Source organism: Marmota monax, unplaced genomic scaffold (assembly GCF_021218885.2).
Source record: "Marmota monax isolate L192 unplaced genomic scaffold, Marmota_monax_Labrador192_F-V1.1 WCK01_AAM20220418_F8-fsc00047, whole genome shotgun sequence".
Lineage (NCBI taxonomy): Eukaryota > Metazoa > Chordata > Mammalia > Rodentia > Sciuridae > Marmota > Marmota monax.
The window spans coordinates 13,044,495-13,059,676 of record NW_026692072.1 but is presented as its reverse complement, the minus strand read 5'-3'; the positions used below and the strand labels follow the sequence as shown (position 1 = coordinate 13,059,676).

The 15,182-nt window shown below is 46.7% G+C and overlaps 1 protein-coding gene across 1 annotated transcript in view; it reads right to left on the bottom strand.

Moving 5' to 3' along the window:
- The window catches only part of Ptprj (protein tyrosine phosphatase receptor type J), a 189,947-nt gene extending 178,209 nt beyond the window's left edge, over window positions 1-11,738 (bottom strand). Inside the window, exon 1 of the mRNA XM_058584037.1 lies at window positions 11,256-11,738. Within this exon, the coding sequence (XP_058440020.1) occupies window positions 11,256-11,705 (450 nt within the window). The 5' untranslated portion in view covers window positions 11,706-11,738. The remainder of the gene's footprint in view (window positions 1-11,255) is intronic.
- Between the last annotated feature and the right edge of the window lie 3,444 nt (window positions 11,739-15,182).

The following is a 15,182-nucleotide window of genomic DNA, read 5'->3' as shown; positions in this document are numbered from 1 at the left end:
TCTCTGCTGCCACATCATGACTCTGAGCAGCAAGTCAACAGGTCGACCGCCCCACAAGACGGCAACCATCCCCGCAGAGAGAACGCGGGGATCTACCATGATCCCCCGTATCCTTCCTGACTCAGACATGTTCTGGCCCCTGCAGACTCTCCTGTCCAGATCCCCCTTGGCCCAAAGAAGACTCCAGTTAACTGGTGGAGGTTCTGAGCCCTGGTTTCCCACACCAGACCACAGGATTAAATGAGTTAATGTGTGCAAAGTGCTGACAACCATTCAGAATAAATATTCAGTGTATGGTAGTTGTTTCTATTATCTCAATTTATCCTAAGACCAGAGAAGCACCAGAGATATGCTCAGAGATTTATTCACAAAGTCGTCTAAATAATGTTCATGGCAAGAAATTTTGCAAATAAACTGAAGACTAATCCTGGGACTAATTAGGTAAATTAAGGCACCTGCATATAATGGAATGGAAGAAACCAGAGAAGAAGAGCTACTGGCAAGGGGAAATGCCTTGCCAAACTGGCCCCCCTCGCTCCTGAGAACAACAGAAGAGGGGGCTCTCATGCCTCTCAAGGGTCTGTGAGGTAGAGATTTCTTTGTCTCCTGTATCAGCAGAAAAAAATTCTGATGCAAAATTGATATCTAGTCTATAATATGCCCATGTTTGACTTCAAAAACCATTTAAAAATACTTTCCACCGAGTAACAGTGACCTTTCAGGAAGAAGCCTTGTGTTTATCTTGTGGCTTCCTGGGGTACCCCTAGGGAGACATCTACACCAATTGTTAAAAAAAATAATAATAATAAAATGAAAAATCTTAAGTTATGAAACAGGTGTGGGAGGGTATCCTATGTTAGTATATACAGAACAAGCATTAAAAATGACAAAGATCACCCATCAAAAGGTATTTGGTGTTAACTTGGAGAGAGTGGGAAGATTAAACTCTTCGATGTTTTTTTTTTTTCTTTTTTAGTATTTTTTTTTTTAGTTGTAGATGGACACAATGCCTTTATTTTATTTATTTATTTTTATGTGGTGCCAAGGATTGAATCCAGTGCCTCACGTGTGCCAGGCAAGCTCTCTACCACTGAGCTACAACCCCTGCCCCACTTTCTTTTTTATTTACTGTATCTTCAAAAAAATGTTTATATTTAAAAAAAAAAAAGTACAGCCAGATGCAGTAGCTCATGCCTGTAATCCCAGCAACTCAGGAGGCTGAGGCAGGAGGATCCCAAGTTTGAGGTCAGCCTGGGCAACTTAATGAGATCCTCAGCAACTTGGCAAGACCCTGTCTCAAAATAAAAAAATAAAAAGAGCTGGGAATGTAGAAGAGTGGTACAGCACTCCTGGGTGCAATCCCCAGTACCCAAGAAAAAAAAGGACCCCTATGGGAAGGGAATCAACCAGAGCTTAGGCTCCTCCAGCCCCCTGGGCTACGAGTGCCCAGACACCCACAAGGGGGCCACTCTGTCAGATGCAGATCAGCACAGCCAAGAGGGTCAGGCCTGCGTTGTAAGGTCAGACAAGCAGTTTGTGCCTCCTGTGCTCACCCAGTGGGTGGTGGCGACCTCTCAGGCCTCAGCTCCCTGTGCTGGTCATAAGTTCTCAGTCAAAGCACACGACCCAGCAGGCAGTCGGTGTAGCTGTCTACCAAACCCACCTGCCAGAACATCAAGCACTGACCAACAGCCTGTTCTGCCAGCAGTGGTCCCAAGAAGTCTCCAGAAGGGCAGATGCTAAAGGGCTCCTCAGCTCTCAGCTAGCCCACTCCTGCCTAAAGCAGGGCTCCAGAACACGGTCCTCCAGGGCCGGCTCCTGCATGGTGGTGCCCAGCACAACTGGCGAGTTCACTGGGCTTTTCACTATCTCTGGAAACAGAATCCACCTCCACCCCTCCCTCACCCCCAGCACCTTCTACCACCTCACTCCCTTGACAGTGATGTCCAGTTGCTTTTTTGTTTTGGGTTTCTTGGGGATTTTGAAATTCATTTTATATGCTGCTCAGCACCCGATCGCACATGCACACACCCCCACCGGCTGTGTGCTCACTGCACAGTGCTCACCAGAAACGCTGACATCTTCTATTCTAGCCTTCTTTTTAATACCGATCGAAACTTAACAAATTGACTTCTTTACCCACAACTTCAAGTACACTGCCTTTGATTTCCAAATTTCATTTTACAAGTACACTGCCTGGAATATATTACAGTGGACCCATACAAATTGTCAATAGTCAGAGGATGAAAAAGGGTACAGAATTTTTATATGGCTCAACTTAGTCATTCTGTAGGGACCAAACTAGAGGACACAGCTGATTCACCCCTTGTAAGCTAACCATAAATCTGAATAATCCTTAAAAGTGGGCTACACTACAAATGCACGTTAGTGCAGGGCAAAAGACAGGTATATGTCTGCACGTGGACATCAGAAGAGGGGCATCGCTGACAGCCTCTGAGTCATATCTCTAATAGGAATAACGATGACAATTCCCAGGGACGCTGTGAGGACTGAGTGGGCTCATGGATGGTCAAGGGCCCTACACTATAAAGTAAAAACTGTTTTTCATTTTTTTAATATTTTTATTAGTTGTTGATGGACCTTTATTTTATTTACTTATTTATATGTGGTGCTGAGAATCCAACCCAGTGCCTCACGCATGCTAGACAAACGACCACTGAGCCACAACCCCAGCCCCATGTTTTTAATTATTTTTAAATAATTTTTTTAGTTGTAGATGGACACAATGCCTTTATTTTATTTATTTATTTTTATGTGGTGCCAAGGATTGAATCCAGTGCCTCATGTGTGCTAGGCAAGTAATTTATGTCCGTGTCCCAGCAAAATGGTAAAATAGCAGCCACCCCCATTATCTAATGGGGGTTTATATCTTGCTGAGCACTTTTCATGCAGATTCCTTCAATCCACCACAGTAGTCCCATGGGATAGGTATTCTTATTGTCCCCATTACACAGATGTCCCCATTCTAAGAGTCGGCTGAAGGTCACAGGGCTAGAGGTGGTGGAGTCAGGACAGTCTGACTCCAAAGTCCACCCACTAAGCACTGGTGGCAACTCCCTCCACGCTCCAAACCAGCGGCATGCAGGACCGCAGCAAGGTCTGCTCTCCTGGGGGAGGAAGACCCCCACCCCATGCCACTTGAGAAGGCGATGGCCCCTGAGCCAGCAGCAGGAAATGCAGGATCACTCCGCTGCCCCGAGGAAACAGGTGGCACAGTCAGAGCGGACTCTTGCAGCCTCCCAACTCCCGCAACTAAAGCCAAGGATTATGCCTTTAGGGCTTTCCATTGGTGGCTTAAAATAACTCCTCTTGACCCTACAGAAAATGTACCCAGTGACAGGAGATGGCCACGGCCAGAGCTGGACAGGTCACAAGATAAAGAGAAATGCTCAAGCCAACACAAAGAGAACCCTGTACTTTAAAGGCACACGGTCAATATCCCTGTGCTCCTTTTCGGGCTAGGACCACATGGCCATTCCTCAGTCACTTCCTGTGGTCACTTACCCTATACTAATCAAATTACACACGTTTGTCAAAAGAGCAATATAACTTGAATTGTGGTATCTTGTGATACCGGAGAAAACTCCAGTCTTTCACATAACATTGTAATACATTTGTCTGTGTGTGGTATATATGTGTACAGAATGCACATAACCCACTGTGCATTTAGATTTTATAGCATAATTTTAACAAATTCATAACTATGACTCTTGCCCTAGCTTTAGAATCTATCTCTTGAGTAAGTAGGATATTTCGACGTTTTCTAAAATGTTGTTCTTATAATTCTTTGTCCAGTAACAAGGAATTTTAGGAAAATGTGATCTCAAGTAACTTATCACCTACCCTGTGTGAGAAGTACCACTATTATTAGCATTTTAGGAATAGGAACACCAAAGATCAGAAAGGTCAAGGTACCTGCCCAAGAATACACAGCTAGTTGGGTGATAACCAGGACTCCAACTAGGCAGTCTGGTTCCAAATTAATGCTCTCTTATTATCTCTGAGTTTAGGGAACAAGGACTTCATCTAAATTAGGGGGGAAAAAACATGTTTGCAACACAAATGAGAGTCAAAGAACTGACTTCCTTAATTTCCAAAGAGCTCGTATAAACTAATAACAAAAAGAATTTTTTTAATGAACAAGAAACTAACCAAAAAATAAGCTATGTAAGTGACTCCTAACCCAAGAAATGATATCCAACTAAATGAAATTTTAAAGTATAATTAAATTGACATGATAGAATTTTTGACCTCCCAAGAGACTTGAACACATTAAAAATGTAACAAACCTCGCCAGGAGCAGTGGCACATACCTGTAATCCCAGCCCAGCCACTTTGAAGGCTGAGGCAGGAAGATTCAAAGAGTTCAAAGCCAGCCTCGGGGGGCTGGGGAATGTGGCTCAAGTGGTAGCGTGCTCGTCATACGTGAGGCACTGGGTTCGATCTTCAGCACCGCGTAAAAAAATAAATAAAATAAAGATGTTGTGTCCACCTAAAACTAAAAGATAAATATTAAAAAAAAGTGAGGCACTTAGCAGCTCAGTGAGACCCTGTCTCTAAATAAAAAATACAAAATAGGGCTGGGGATGTGGCTCAGTGGTTGAGTTCCCCTGAGTTCAATCCCTGGTACCCACCCTTGCAAAAAAAAAAAAAATGTAACAAACCTCAATCCAGGTGAGAGTGTGGAGAAATAGCCTCTCCAAACCTAGGAGTTCAGGTGCAAACTACAGCAACATTCTGGAGGGCAACTGAACAACAACTCTCAAATTCTGAAATGCATGCATCTTCAAACCCAGCAACACTAACACTAGCAATATACTGGATGGTGACACTCCTGATGGTACAAGAACCATGCACCAAAGACCTTCTTCCCAGAAGGGACTTGCCATGGGGAAAGGAGGAGCACCAAAACGACTAAGTGCCCATCAACAGAAGAACCATCAAATAAACAATGGTAATCTACCCATCAGAATTCTAGCCAGTCGTTGACAAGAATGAGTCAGATGGATAGGCACAAACATGATATAATCTCCAAAATAACTGAACAAACTCAGAGGCTAAGGACAGAACTGGGGATGTGGTTCAATGGTAGAGTTCCAGCCTGGCCCTGGGTTCAACCCCCAGCATGTGGGAGGGCGAGAAGGGCAGGGTGCACTAAGTACAGAGCATGTGCACTTAACTGCTCTACAAGGTAACTTCCTAGATGAATGCAGTACTTCTGTACATCACACAGAAACACTCTTGTTTTCCTGGAAGGACATTCACCTTTAAAGAGGACTGACTTTTCTAACCTTACCAGTCTCCCAGTAGCCCAGTCTCCGCTCCCCACTTATCCACAGGGATGAAATCTAAGACCCCCAGTGAATGCCTGAAACCTCAGAAGACTGACTGCTTTTTCCTTTAGATAGAATACCTATGATAAAGTCTAACTCGACAATTAGGCAAGGTAAGTATTAACAGCTAATAAAATACTACAACTATAACAATATGCAGCAACAGAAGTTATGTGGTCTCTCCTCTCAAAATACAGAATTTTTTTATTTAGTATTTCAGACCTCAGTTTCCCATGGGTAATTGAAACCTCTGAAAGCAAAACCACACATAAGTGAAGGGGGGGGGGCTATTGTATATTTTAGATTGGGGCGTTTAAACCTATTTTAAAGAGTCGAGGGGCTAAGGGTGGAGCTCAGTGGTAGAGTACTTGCCTAGCATGCATGAGGCCCTGGGTTCCATCCAGCACCCTGAGGGGGAAAGAAAAAAAAACTCCAGTCTATGAAACTCCTGGAGTGCAATACAAAATTGTAAACACATGCATTCCTCTGGGAAAAGGATTATTCCCTTTCACATTCTCTGTAAGGGTCTTGTACCCCCCACCCTCACCCCAGGAAGATTAAAAACCACCGTGTTCTAAACTGCACACTGCTGCTCCGTTTAGTATTCACCAGGCTGGGTCCTGGCGCAGGGCACCCAGAAAAACACCACCCCACTCCTGCCCTGAAGAAGCAGATAGTTTTTGTGACATAATAACGACATTGTCCGCCCAAGCCTCAGAAATGGCAGCAGGGTACAGCTTCCCTCTAACAGGAAGAAGGAAAAGTGGAACTGAAAATTATTTGCATGTTTAAAATTAGATCTGTGGGAGCTGGCCACTTCCCTTTCAGATCGCCATCCCCTCCCCAGCCTGCCCCCCACCCCAGTCCACTGTGTCATTACCACCACCCCTCACCCAGGCATTTACATGCCATGGAAATTCTCAAACAATAGGATGACTACAGCTGTCACTAATAAGGAAGTAATAACAAATTTCCTACAGCTCCTGTCCTCTCCGGGGTCAACAGAAAAGCTGCTGGAAAGCCAGCTCTGAGAGGTGGCAACAAAACTGTGTGGACTTCTCCGGTGTGAGCTATCTGCCACTTTAAGGGATCGCCACTCAGGGACTCTCTGCCCCTCTTATCACCATGGTTTCTCCTCTGGCAAATCCAGTGCCAGCCCCTTCTCTGACAGTGCAACAGGGATGTCACGTTCACAGCCAATGTCACAACTGTAACTGGTTAGCCGGGTGTGATGTGAGTTATATCTCATGTCCTAGCCGCTGATAGCTGCGAGAGCAGGCTCTTGTTCCTCACCCTGACTTCCGCTCGGCGCCTGTCCCCCAAGATTAAGCGATTTACCATCTTTATAATTTTGTGACAACCACATCACACATACGTAACTATTTATTCACTGTTTTTCTTTAAACAACTCTTTATTAAATTTAAACAAACTGATTTATCATGACACACGTAGCCTCATGCTACCTATAAAATCAAGGGCTTGATAGGAGGCTTACATTTTTAAATTATTAATACCCCCTAAAATAAATCATTCTTAGCATTTAAAAAAGTGTATTGTAGGGCTGGGAGTGGATCTCAGTGGTAGTGTGTGTGCTTCACCTGCACAAGGCCCAGAAATGAAAAAAAAAATTTAAAAAGTACTGTGATTGAGCTGGGTTCATCTTGCATGCTCCACAGTTGTTCCATACCATTCTGAGGGAAACACTTGATAAATATTTGTTCAGTCAACTAATGACTTGAAGCCCCATCCCCCCCTCTTTACCCCCCACAGCAGCTTCAGCTAGCAATGGGATTGCACTTTAGGCTGTACTTGGCAGTTCTTCTCCTATCTTATTTGATCCTCTCAACCACCCAGGGAAGCAGGAAGTATTAGTCCCATTTCCCAGATAAGGAAATGAAGAGTCACAGAGGTTAAGTGACTTGTCTATGCTTATGCAGCCACTAAGTGTCCAAACAAGGACCCAAACCCATTCCAGACCCCAATATGTCTCCACTAAGGCAGGCTTGCCTTTTAAACTCAGGCTCCAAGGAAACTTGAGCAGAAAAGGCAACTTGAGATGTTGTGTTACAAATGGAATCCACCCTACAGGATCTGAGACACAAAGAACCAAAAATGATTCCCCCCATATCAGGGTTCAGGGACCACAAGGCTAACTCCTGCCACAAAAATCGGCTGAAAACCTCTGACACACAGGACTTCTCACAGTGCAGGACAGTAAACTGAGATAGTGGACACATCAGACCTGGCCCTGCACATACTATTTAGGACTCTTTGGAAGTTCTGAAACTTAGTTTTCTCTCTGATAAAATGAGAACATGAACTGCATCGACTTCTTAGCATTTTGAAATGGTCAAATGAGATAATGCCTTAAAATCCCTAACAGTGCTTGCCACACCTAATGTTACCTATTAATTATAATATTTATCAGTGGCATTATGTTAGAGAAAATACACAGAAAATTGCATCTTATCCTGCACTTAAAATAATTCCCTTGGCCAAGAAGTGAATGAACTAAGAAGTAATTACTTATGATGCACTGGCTAAACTCAGGCCTACAGTCATTCAGCAACTCTACCTCAGCCTCAACCCAAGCAAAAATTATTTTGAGGAGCTAAATAGCTTCTTGCTGACCGAAATTACTCATTCAGGAGCCAGGATTCTCTCTGCTTAGGAAAGCTTGGGTATTCCATGGTTATCTTTATCATGGGGCTGAACTTGAAGAAAGCTCAAAGTCACAGTCTAACCATAAACCAATTTGCTCTGTTTTCTTAAACTGTCTGCAAACAAAACATAACCATTTGTTTTTCTGTTCTTGTTCTGAAGCAAAACAAAAATACTTAAAGTCACGTCTGTGATAAAGAGAAGTCAAAATATTTTTTTTTGTACTCTGGAAGAAGCAGGTAAGTAATCAGGCTTATGGAATAGTTATAATAGATAATATACACAAACAGTTATTATTCACCAGGAAACAAGAAGGCAAAGAAAAAACAAACCAAAACATTGCAAGACCAACAAAACTGGTCATCAGTGGCCAGCTTTTTCATTTTATTTTGTCATTGTAAAGCAGCACACTATCAAGCTGATGTCATAAAAAAAAATCTATCAGGAATACATCTCAAGAGAAGGAGGAAAAGTGGGGAGAATGTATTTGTCACATTGCCTGAAACATACACACAAAAGTAGGGTGCAAAAGTGCTACTAGAATGGGTGGAGTCAGACACTGCAACCAGTACAGTCCTCATGTTGGAATCATCTCTGATCGTCCTTCCTGTCTTAGAGAAGGGGAATGAGATGCCAGGCTCAAAAATTGCTTTTCCGGGCCTACTAAGTACTGAGTCTTCCGGTATCTCAGTTTTCCAGTTTCCATACCCCATTCTCATTAGTGTCCTAACAGAGCTACTTCTTTTCCATGACTTCTCCATTTTTTTTAACCCATTACAGGTGATCCCATTTTAACACACACACAATCCAAGCCTCACAGAACCAATCAGCTACTAGGGAGGGAGTCAGATACCTTCCCTCTTGTTTCCTAAACAAACAAACTGCAGAAATATCTCAAATCTGATTTGATTTTTTTAAATTCAATTTACACTCACAGTTTGGAAAGTACACAGTGACACAGCACCATGCCTATGGTTAAAAGTAAGATCAAACTGAAAACATCAACAAAAACATCATTATAAAAATAATAAGCATAGGCAGGCAACCCAAGTTCCAATCCTGGCTTATGTACTATCTGGCCAGGTGACGTTGGTCTGTTCATTGTCTCCTCTGGACCTCAAAAACCTCATCTAAGCAGTTTGAGGGCTCCGAACTATCTTCAAATTCCAAAGATATTTCTGAGTCACCTCAAAAAATGCAATAATTCCCTGAAATGTCCAATACCAAAATGAACCGTTGAATGTGAATTTTGAAGATGCTTTTTCAGAGGTCCTATATTATAACATAACCAAAAAAACGAGAAATATAAAGAGAACTCTCTTGAGTTTCTACAGAACAAACCATAGAGGAAGGAAATATCTGAATACAAGGTGAGTGGAGAGTGGCAATACAGTAATGAAATACAAGGAAGGATTGGGAAAGAAATAAATTTACCCAAGAAACTTTTTGCTGATTCAAAGCACAGCTAGCAACCACCATGGTTGAAACAAAAAAGTAAATAATCTGTATGTACCAAATTAAACTAAATGTAAATGAAGCTTGAATATTTCTTTAGTATAAACTTTGGTACAAGAGATCTTCAAATATGAGGCAATTTTTTTTCTTCAAATTTCCTTACAGAGACAGGGAGAAGACTGCCCATAAACACTGGGCTACACAGTTGGTGCTGTATCCATTCTACACTTGCTATTAACTGAGGATAGATGGAGTAGGGAAGGCAAGTTCAACTCTTTTTTTTTCAAATATTTATTTTCTAGTTGTAGTTGGACAGAATACCTTTATTTTATTTGTTTGTTTTTATGTGGTGCTGAGGATAGAACCCAGGGCCTCACACCTGCTAGGTGAGCACTCTACCACTGAGCCACAACTCCAGGCCCACAAGTTCATCTCTCATGCCTAGTCTTCTGACACCTAATCCAGTGTGGTATTCTCTGCATGAGATCACAGTACCTCCCAGGCCATCAAGAGAACCAGTGTGAAACCTGCTGAGGAAAAGAAACCGATTGACCTTCTGGGTACTAAGGATTGGGACGGCCCCCAGGCCCCAGCCCCCTTCCTGTCCTGCCTGCTGGGCAACATTGCTGCCCCAGGGTGTATGTTTCCGTCCTCAGACAATCCTGTATCTGTGCATGAAAAGTGTTCCCCGAAACCAGGTTCCACCCACAACCAATAGCTCTCTACCCGGCTTTCAAACTCCATCTCCCTATAGTCGGTGCCCAAAACAAGCAAGGTTTTCATGAGCACAGTGCACAACAGGGGCACCACCAGGCCCCTGGCCGCTGCGGGTTCAAGGCTCTAGCAGGCTCCCAGAAGCCTGTGAGCATGAACCTGCTTGCTCAGCTCCTGCGGCCCCGGCCGGCGATTCCGCTCTTTCACTTCTCTCCCTCGGTTCCGTATCTGTAAAATGGGAATGTCCCCCAGCTGCCCTGCCTCACTCCCTATGGAAATGTCACGAAGGGGAAACAGCGCTTTCAGAAAGGTCGGTCACCAAAACGCCAGGCACAGCATTATCTAAAAAGTGAAGGGGGAAAAAAAGCAGTAGGGAAAGGAAAGCTGGCGCCCACAAAGCCCGAATTAGAGAGCCCTGAAAGCACCTTCTTCGGAAAGATGACGGGAAGAGGGCCGGCCACCTTTTCCCAGGACTGGGAACTTCCCCCTGAAACAGCGCCCTCGGCCCCGAGGTCCGGCGCCTCGCCCACCGCCCAGCTGCCCAGCTGCCCAGCTGCCCAGCGCCCGGCCCTGCCCGGGCGCCCCCGGCCGCCGCCGCTGCCCTTCAGGCCAGCCCCTTGGGCCCCTGCAGGCCAGGTCGGAGGTCGGCCGCGGCTTGGCCAGGCCGGCCCTGCTCTGCATGCAGAGCCCTCGGCAAACACGCCCCCTCCGGCCGCCTCCGGCGCGCGAGCCGGGCCCGCGCCGGCCAGATGTGACCACCTCCAGGAAAGGCCGGGCCGGAGACCGCCCGGAACCCGCGCGAGGGCTTCCACAGAGCGGTTACGGGCACCCTGCAGCCTCCGATCCCACCCTCCCCCTGGTACCGGCCAGCTGAGGAAGGGGCTTGGTCGCCGGCGTGCGAGGCCAGCAGGGTCCCCACAAGCCCGCCCAAAGAAGAGGGCTCCAAGGATCCGGACCCCTTGCCACCTTCCCCCAAATCCCCCAGGAGGGGAACACCCAGGCAGGTGCAGGGGATGCCAGTGCCGTCCCCGTCCTCCTGCCCCCACACGCGGGCCCACCCGGCGGCTTACCTGGGCCAGGAGAAGCAGCAGCAGCAGCGGCGGCAGCGCCCAGCGCAGCCCCGGCGAGCGCGGGGGCGGCCGCGCCTCCCGCGCCTCCGGCTTCATGCCCTGCGCGCCCTGGAACGTGCCCGGGACGCGCGAATCGGGCCCCGCCGTGTGCCCGAGCTCGGGCGCCCTTGTCGCCGCCTCCAGCCGCCGCCTCCGCCTCCTTCTTCGCCAGCCGGTCCGCCTCGTCCCCGCTCCGCCCGCCCCGGGCTTCCCCGGGGACATGGCAGCGGCCGCGGCGGCGGCGGCGGCGGCCACACGGCGGAGCCTGGCGCGGCTGCCGCGGGGGGGCCGCGTCCCTGGGCGTGCAGGGGCTTCTCGGGGCGGAGCGAACGGCGCCCACCCCCAGCGCGCGACGCCCGGATCCCTGCTCCCGCTGCTCCCGCTGCTCCGGCTGCCTCCTCCGCGCGTCATGCGGCTCCGGCTGCAGGGAGCCGCGGCGAGCGCTCAGCCCCCTCTCTTCCCCCTCCCCCTCTGAATATTCATCGCTTCCTCCCGCCCCGGCCGGGCGGCTGCACAACACCGTGGCCCCTCGCTGCCCCCGCCCCTACCGAGCCGGCGAGCGGCGAGGAGGGGGCGGCGGCGTGCCCCGCGCGCGCCCTAGCGGCTCGCCTCCCGCGGGCAGAGGAAGCGCCCCCTCCTTGCCCGCCCTTCGCCCCGCTCTCCCGCATTCCTAGGACCCGGGACCCGGGACACGGCTCCACTCTAGAGCTCCACGAGCCAGTACCGAGAGATATGGGCTCCCCAGCCTCGGATCTTCTCTAAGGTCCCGGGTTTGGATCACCAGATGTTAACCGAGACTCCTGCCGAGGTCACAACCAGGTCTGCTTCCAGACAGCAGTCTGGCCAAGGCCAGGATTGTGGGTGAGCTTGGGGATACGTGAACCCCAAAATTATAGGGGGCACGCCGAATGTTGTGTTCTCTCCCAGTCCATGGTCAATGGAAGCAGAGAGGGCCAGGACTCCATCCAGTGATTAGAACCCCAACTGTTGCATATGGCAAACCCAGCTGTGCTAGTAATACTAGCTCTGTGACCTAGGAAGAGACATTTCACCTCTCTGGGCCTCCCTTTGCTCTTGTGTGAAATAAAAATACTAATAGTACCTGCCTAGAGAGACTTGGCTGAAGAGTAAGTGAGATAATGGCAAGAGAATCCTGGCGTGTAGTTCGGTGGTATGGCACTTGCCTAACAGGCAAGAGGCCCAGGGTTCCCATCCCCAGCATGGGGGGAAAAAAGTATGGGGGGTAGTGGGGGTGGTGGGGATACTGGGAAAAAATCCTAAAGAGCAGGCCTGACACAGGGCCTCAATACACAGGGCTCTTCTGGCAGTTCTCACCACATTGTAAAAAAGGTGTCTAATCTGAAAAGAGCAGTTTATGCCCATGCACCAAGGAGGGAACTGAGGAGGCTAAGCCACTGGCCCAAGGAGAAGTAATGAGAGAAAGGGCCAAAGGAAGGACTGCTAGGGAGGAGTGATTAATTCCATCCAGTGGAAGAGGTGACACCTGAGCTGGACTTTGAAGACTGGGTTGGGTTTCACCAGGCAGATAGAGGGGAGTGGTGTCTCCAGAAGTAGGAGCAACTTGGCAAAAACTGGGAGGCAGATGCTTCAGCCTGGGCCTTTTAAGAAGCCAAAATGGGAAGTTGAGGGTTCATACTTAGGGAGACTTCGAAGACCAGAATAAAGAGTTGGAGCAGGATTCTAAGTGCAGACCATGAGATGCCAGACCCGCCCCCAGGTACCCCTTGGATTGTAGGTTCCCTGTCTTACATGTCTTCACTTAAAGTTGAAGCAGTTCCCACCAGTGTCACACTTACAGACAAACACAAAAGGTAAAGGGACCTCACATGTCCACTGACACCCCATGCTTTTATTTAAACATAATGTTGAATATCATAATTCACCAGGAATTGTTTCTCCCTGTTTCCATCCCCCTTCTGAGGCAAAGACAGGTGGTTTAAAAGGTGTTCTTGTCCAAAAATCCCAGAGGAAAGGAAAGCCTGATGCTACCACAGACACAGACCTACTGAGACCCTAAAGACCCAGTTTGGCCTCCGCAGATGCATGGCTTGGGTCTGCAAACAGATCTGTGAACTCCTGTATGCACTTGGGTTTTCTCCTGTATAAAATACGTGCCTGTGCTTAAGTGTCAGCTCCAACTGGATTTCCCCCACTGCATAGTGATAAAACAGAAAAAAAAAAAAAACAGCTTTTTCAGTAAAGGGAGTTAAGACATGAATCATAAACTACCTCTCCAGTCATAAACACATCACACTGGACCCATGGCCAAGTAAGTATTAGTATAAACTCCATAAAGGCAGGGGTTGATTGTTCCTGGTTGCCCTGCAATATGTCACTCAGTGCTTTGCTGGTAGCAGGAACTCACTCTTCAGTGCAGATGCGAGGCTGCAAAAATAAATCCAGGGGTACCATGATGTGACAGTTGATTGTTTCAGAGACAAATTAGGAAAGGATTCTTCCCTTTGCAAAAGGTTTTGAGACTAGATTCCAGATTATAAATCTATTCCTCAGATGTCACTATCCTTAGAACTTCCTGATTTGTTTTGGGTACACGTCCCCCTCCACATACCCATAGCTCCCTGTGCTCAACCTTATCTAACCATGGTTTTGTAATATTCTGCTTATTTGTCTGCCTTCCTCACTAAACTCCAAGTAAGCCCCCTGAAGACAGGGCCTGCATCTTGTTGATCGGTGTGTCTCCAGCACATAGCAGTCACTCAAATAATATTTATTTCATTAAATTAAGTGGATTTCTTTGAATAACAAATTAAGACAATAAATATGTCATTTTCACATACATACAGCAAATTCCATCTGCAAACAAATTTTTAGGAATAAATCTATTCAAAGTGTAGGATACATTCACCTTGAGATTAATTATACAATATAATGATATTTGACCTTTTAGCCATATCCCCTTCACACAAAGGGTAAAGCTTTACTGGATGTAGGTTCAGAAGCATAAGAAACAAAAGGGTCAGACTAAGAGAGTGGGTGGATGATACCTGGATGCATTCCAAAATTGCCTGATCAGAGTCACCAGCACTGGTGACATTCCAATGTCTTTCCTCACACTACAAAGGGTGAAGCCTGGGAATCTGTATTTTAGCCTGCTCCCAAGGTAATTCTTGCTGTCAGGCATGATTAGAAAACATTGTTTACCCTACAACTGGCCCACATTGTGTCTCTAATAATAATAAATATCATGTATCAGATACCCACCAGGCACAAGCACTATCCAGGAACCTTATATCCATTATCCTTATAGAACCAGTATCATTGTCAATATTTTACAAAGAAGGAAACTTAGTCTCAGAGAGGTTTAGTTACACAAAGTTGCACAGCTTTGGAGTGGCAAAACCAGGATCTGAAACTGAATCTTGTCACTATGCCATGGTGCCTTTTCCCTTGATGTTTGCAGGTAATATAAAGCACTCTATACACTGTCTTATTATTATATATTTTATTATTACTCTCTTATAGAGTAATAATAAAATATATAATAATAAGACAGTTTAGGCATGTTTCTCCAACTGTAAAATGGGTAGGGACAGAATACAAGACTTTCCATTTCATCCCACAAGAACTGGGCATAGGCAAGGCAACCATGTTTAATGACAGGTCCACCATCCACCAGGAGGCAGGCCTGCTGGGCACCGGCCTAGAGCCAGGTCACCAGCCCCTCGGGGAGTCCATTCAGACTGGCAACCCTCCGTTTATTTTAAAAGCCACCATGAGCAAACCATTCTCCAAAGCCCTCCTAAGCGGAATGGAATGTTTCTTGAGAGTCTGATTAGCTAATGTTGCAGGCATGGCTGCCCTGAGACCTTCCTGCCTCACAGACTTGAATTGAATCAGAATGGAAAG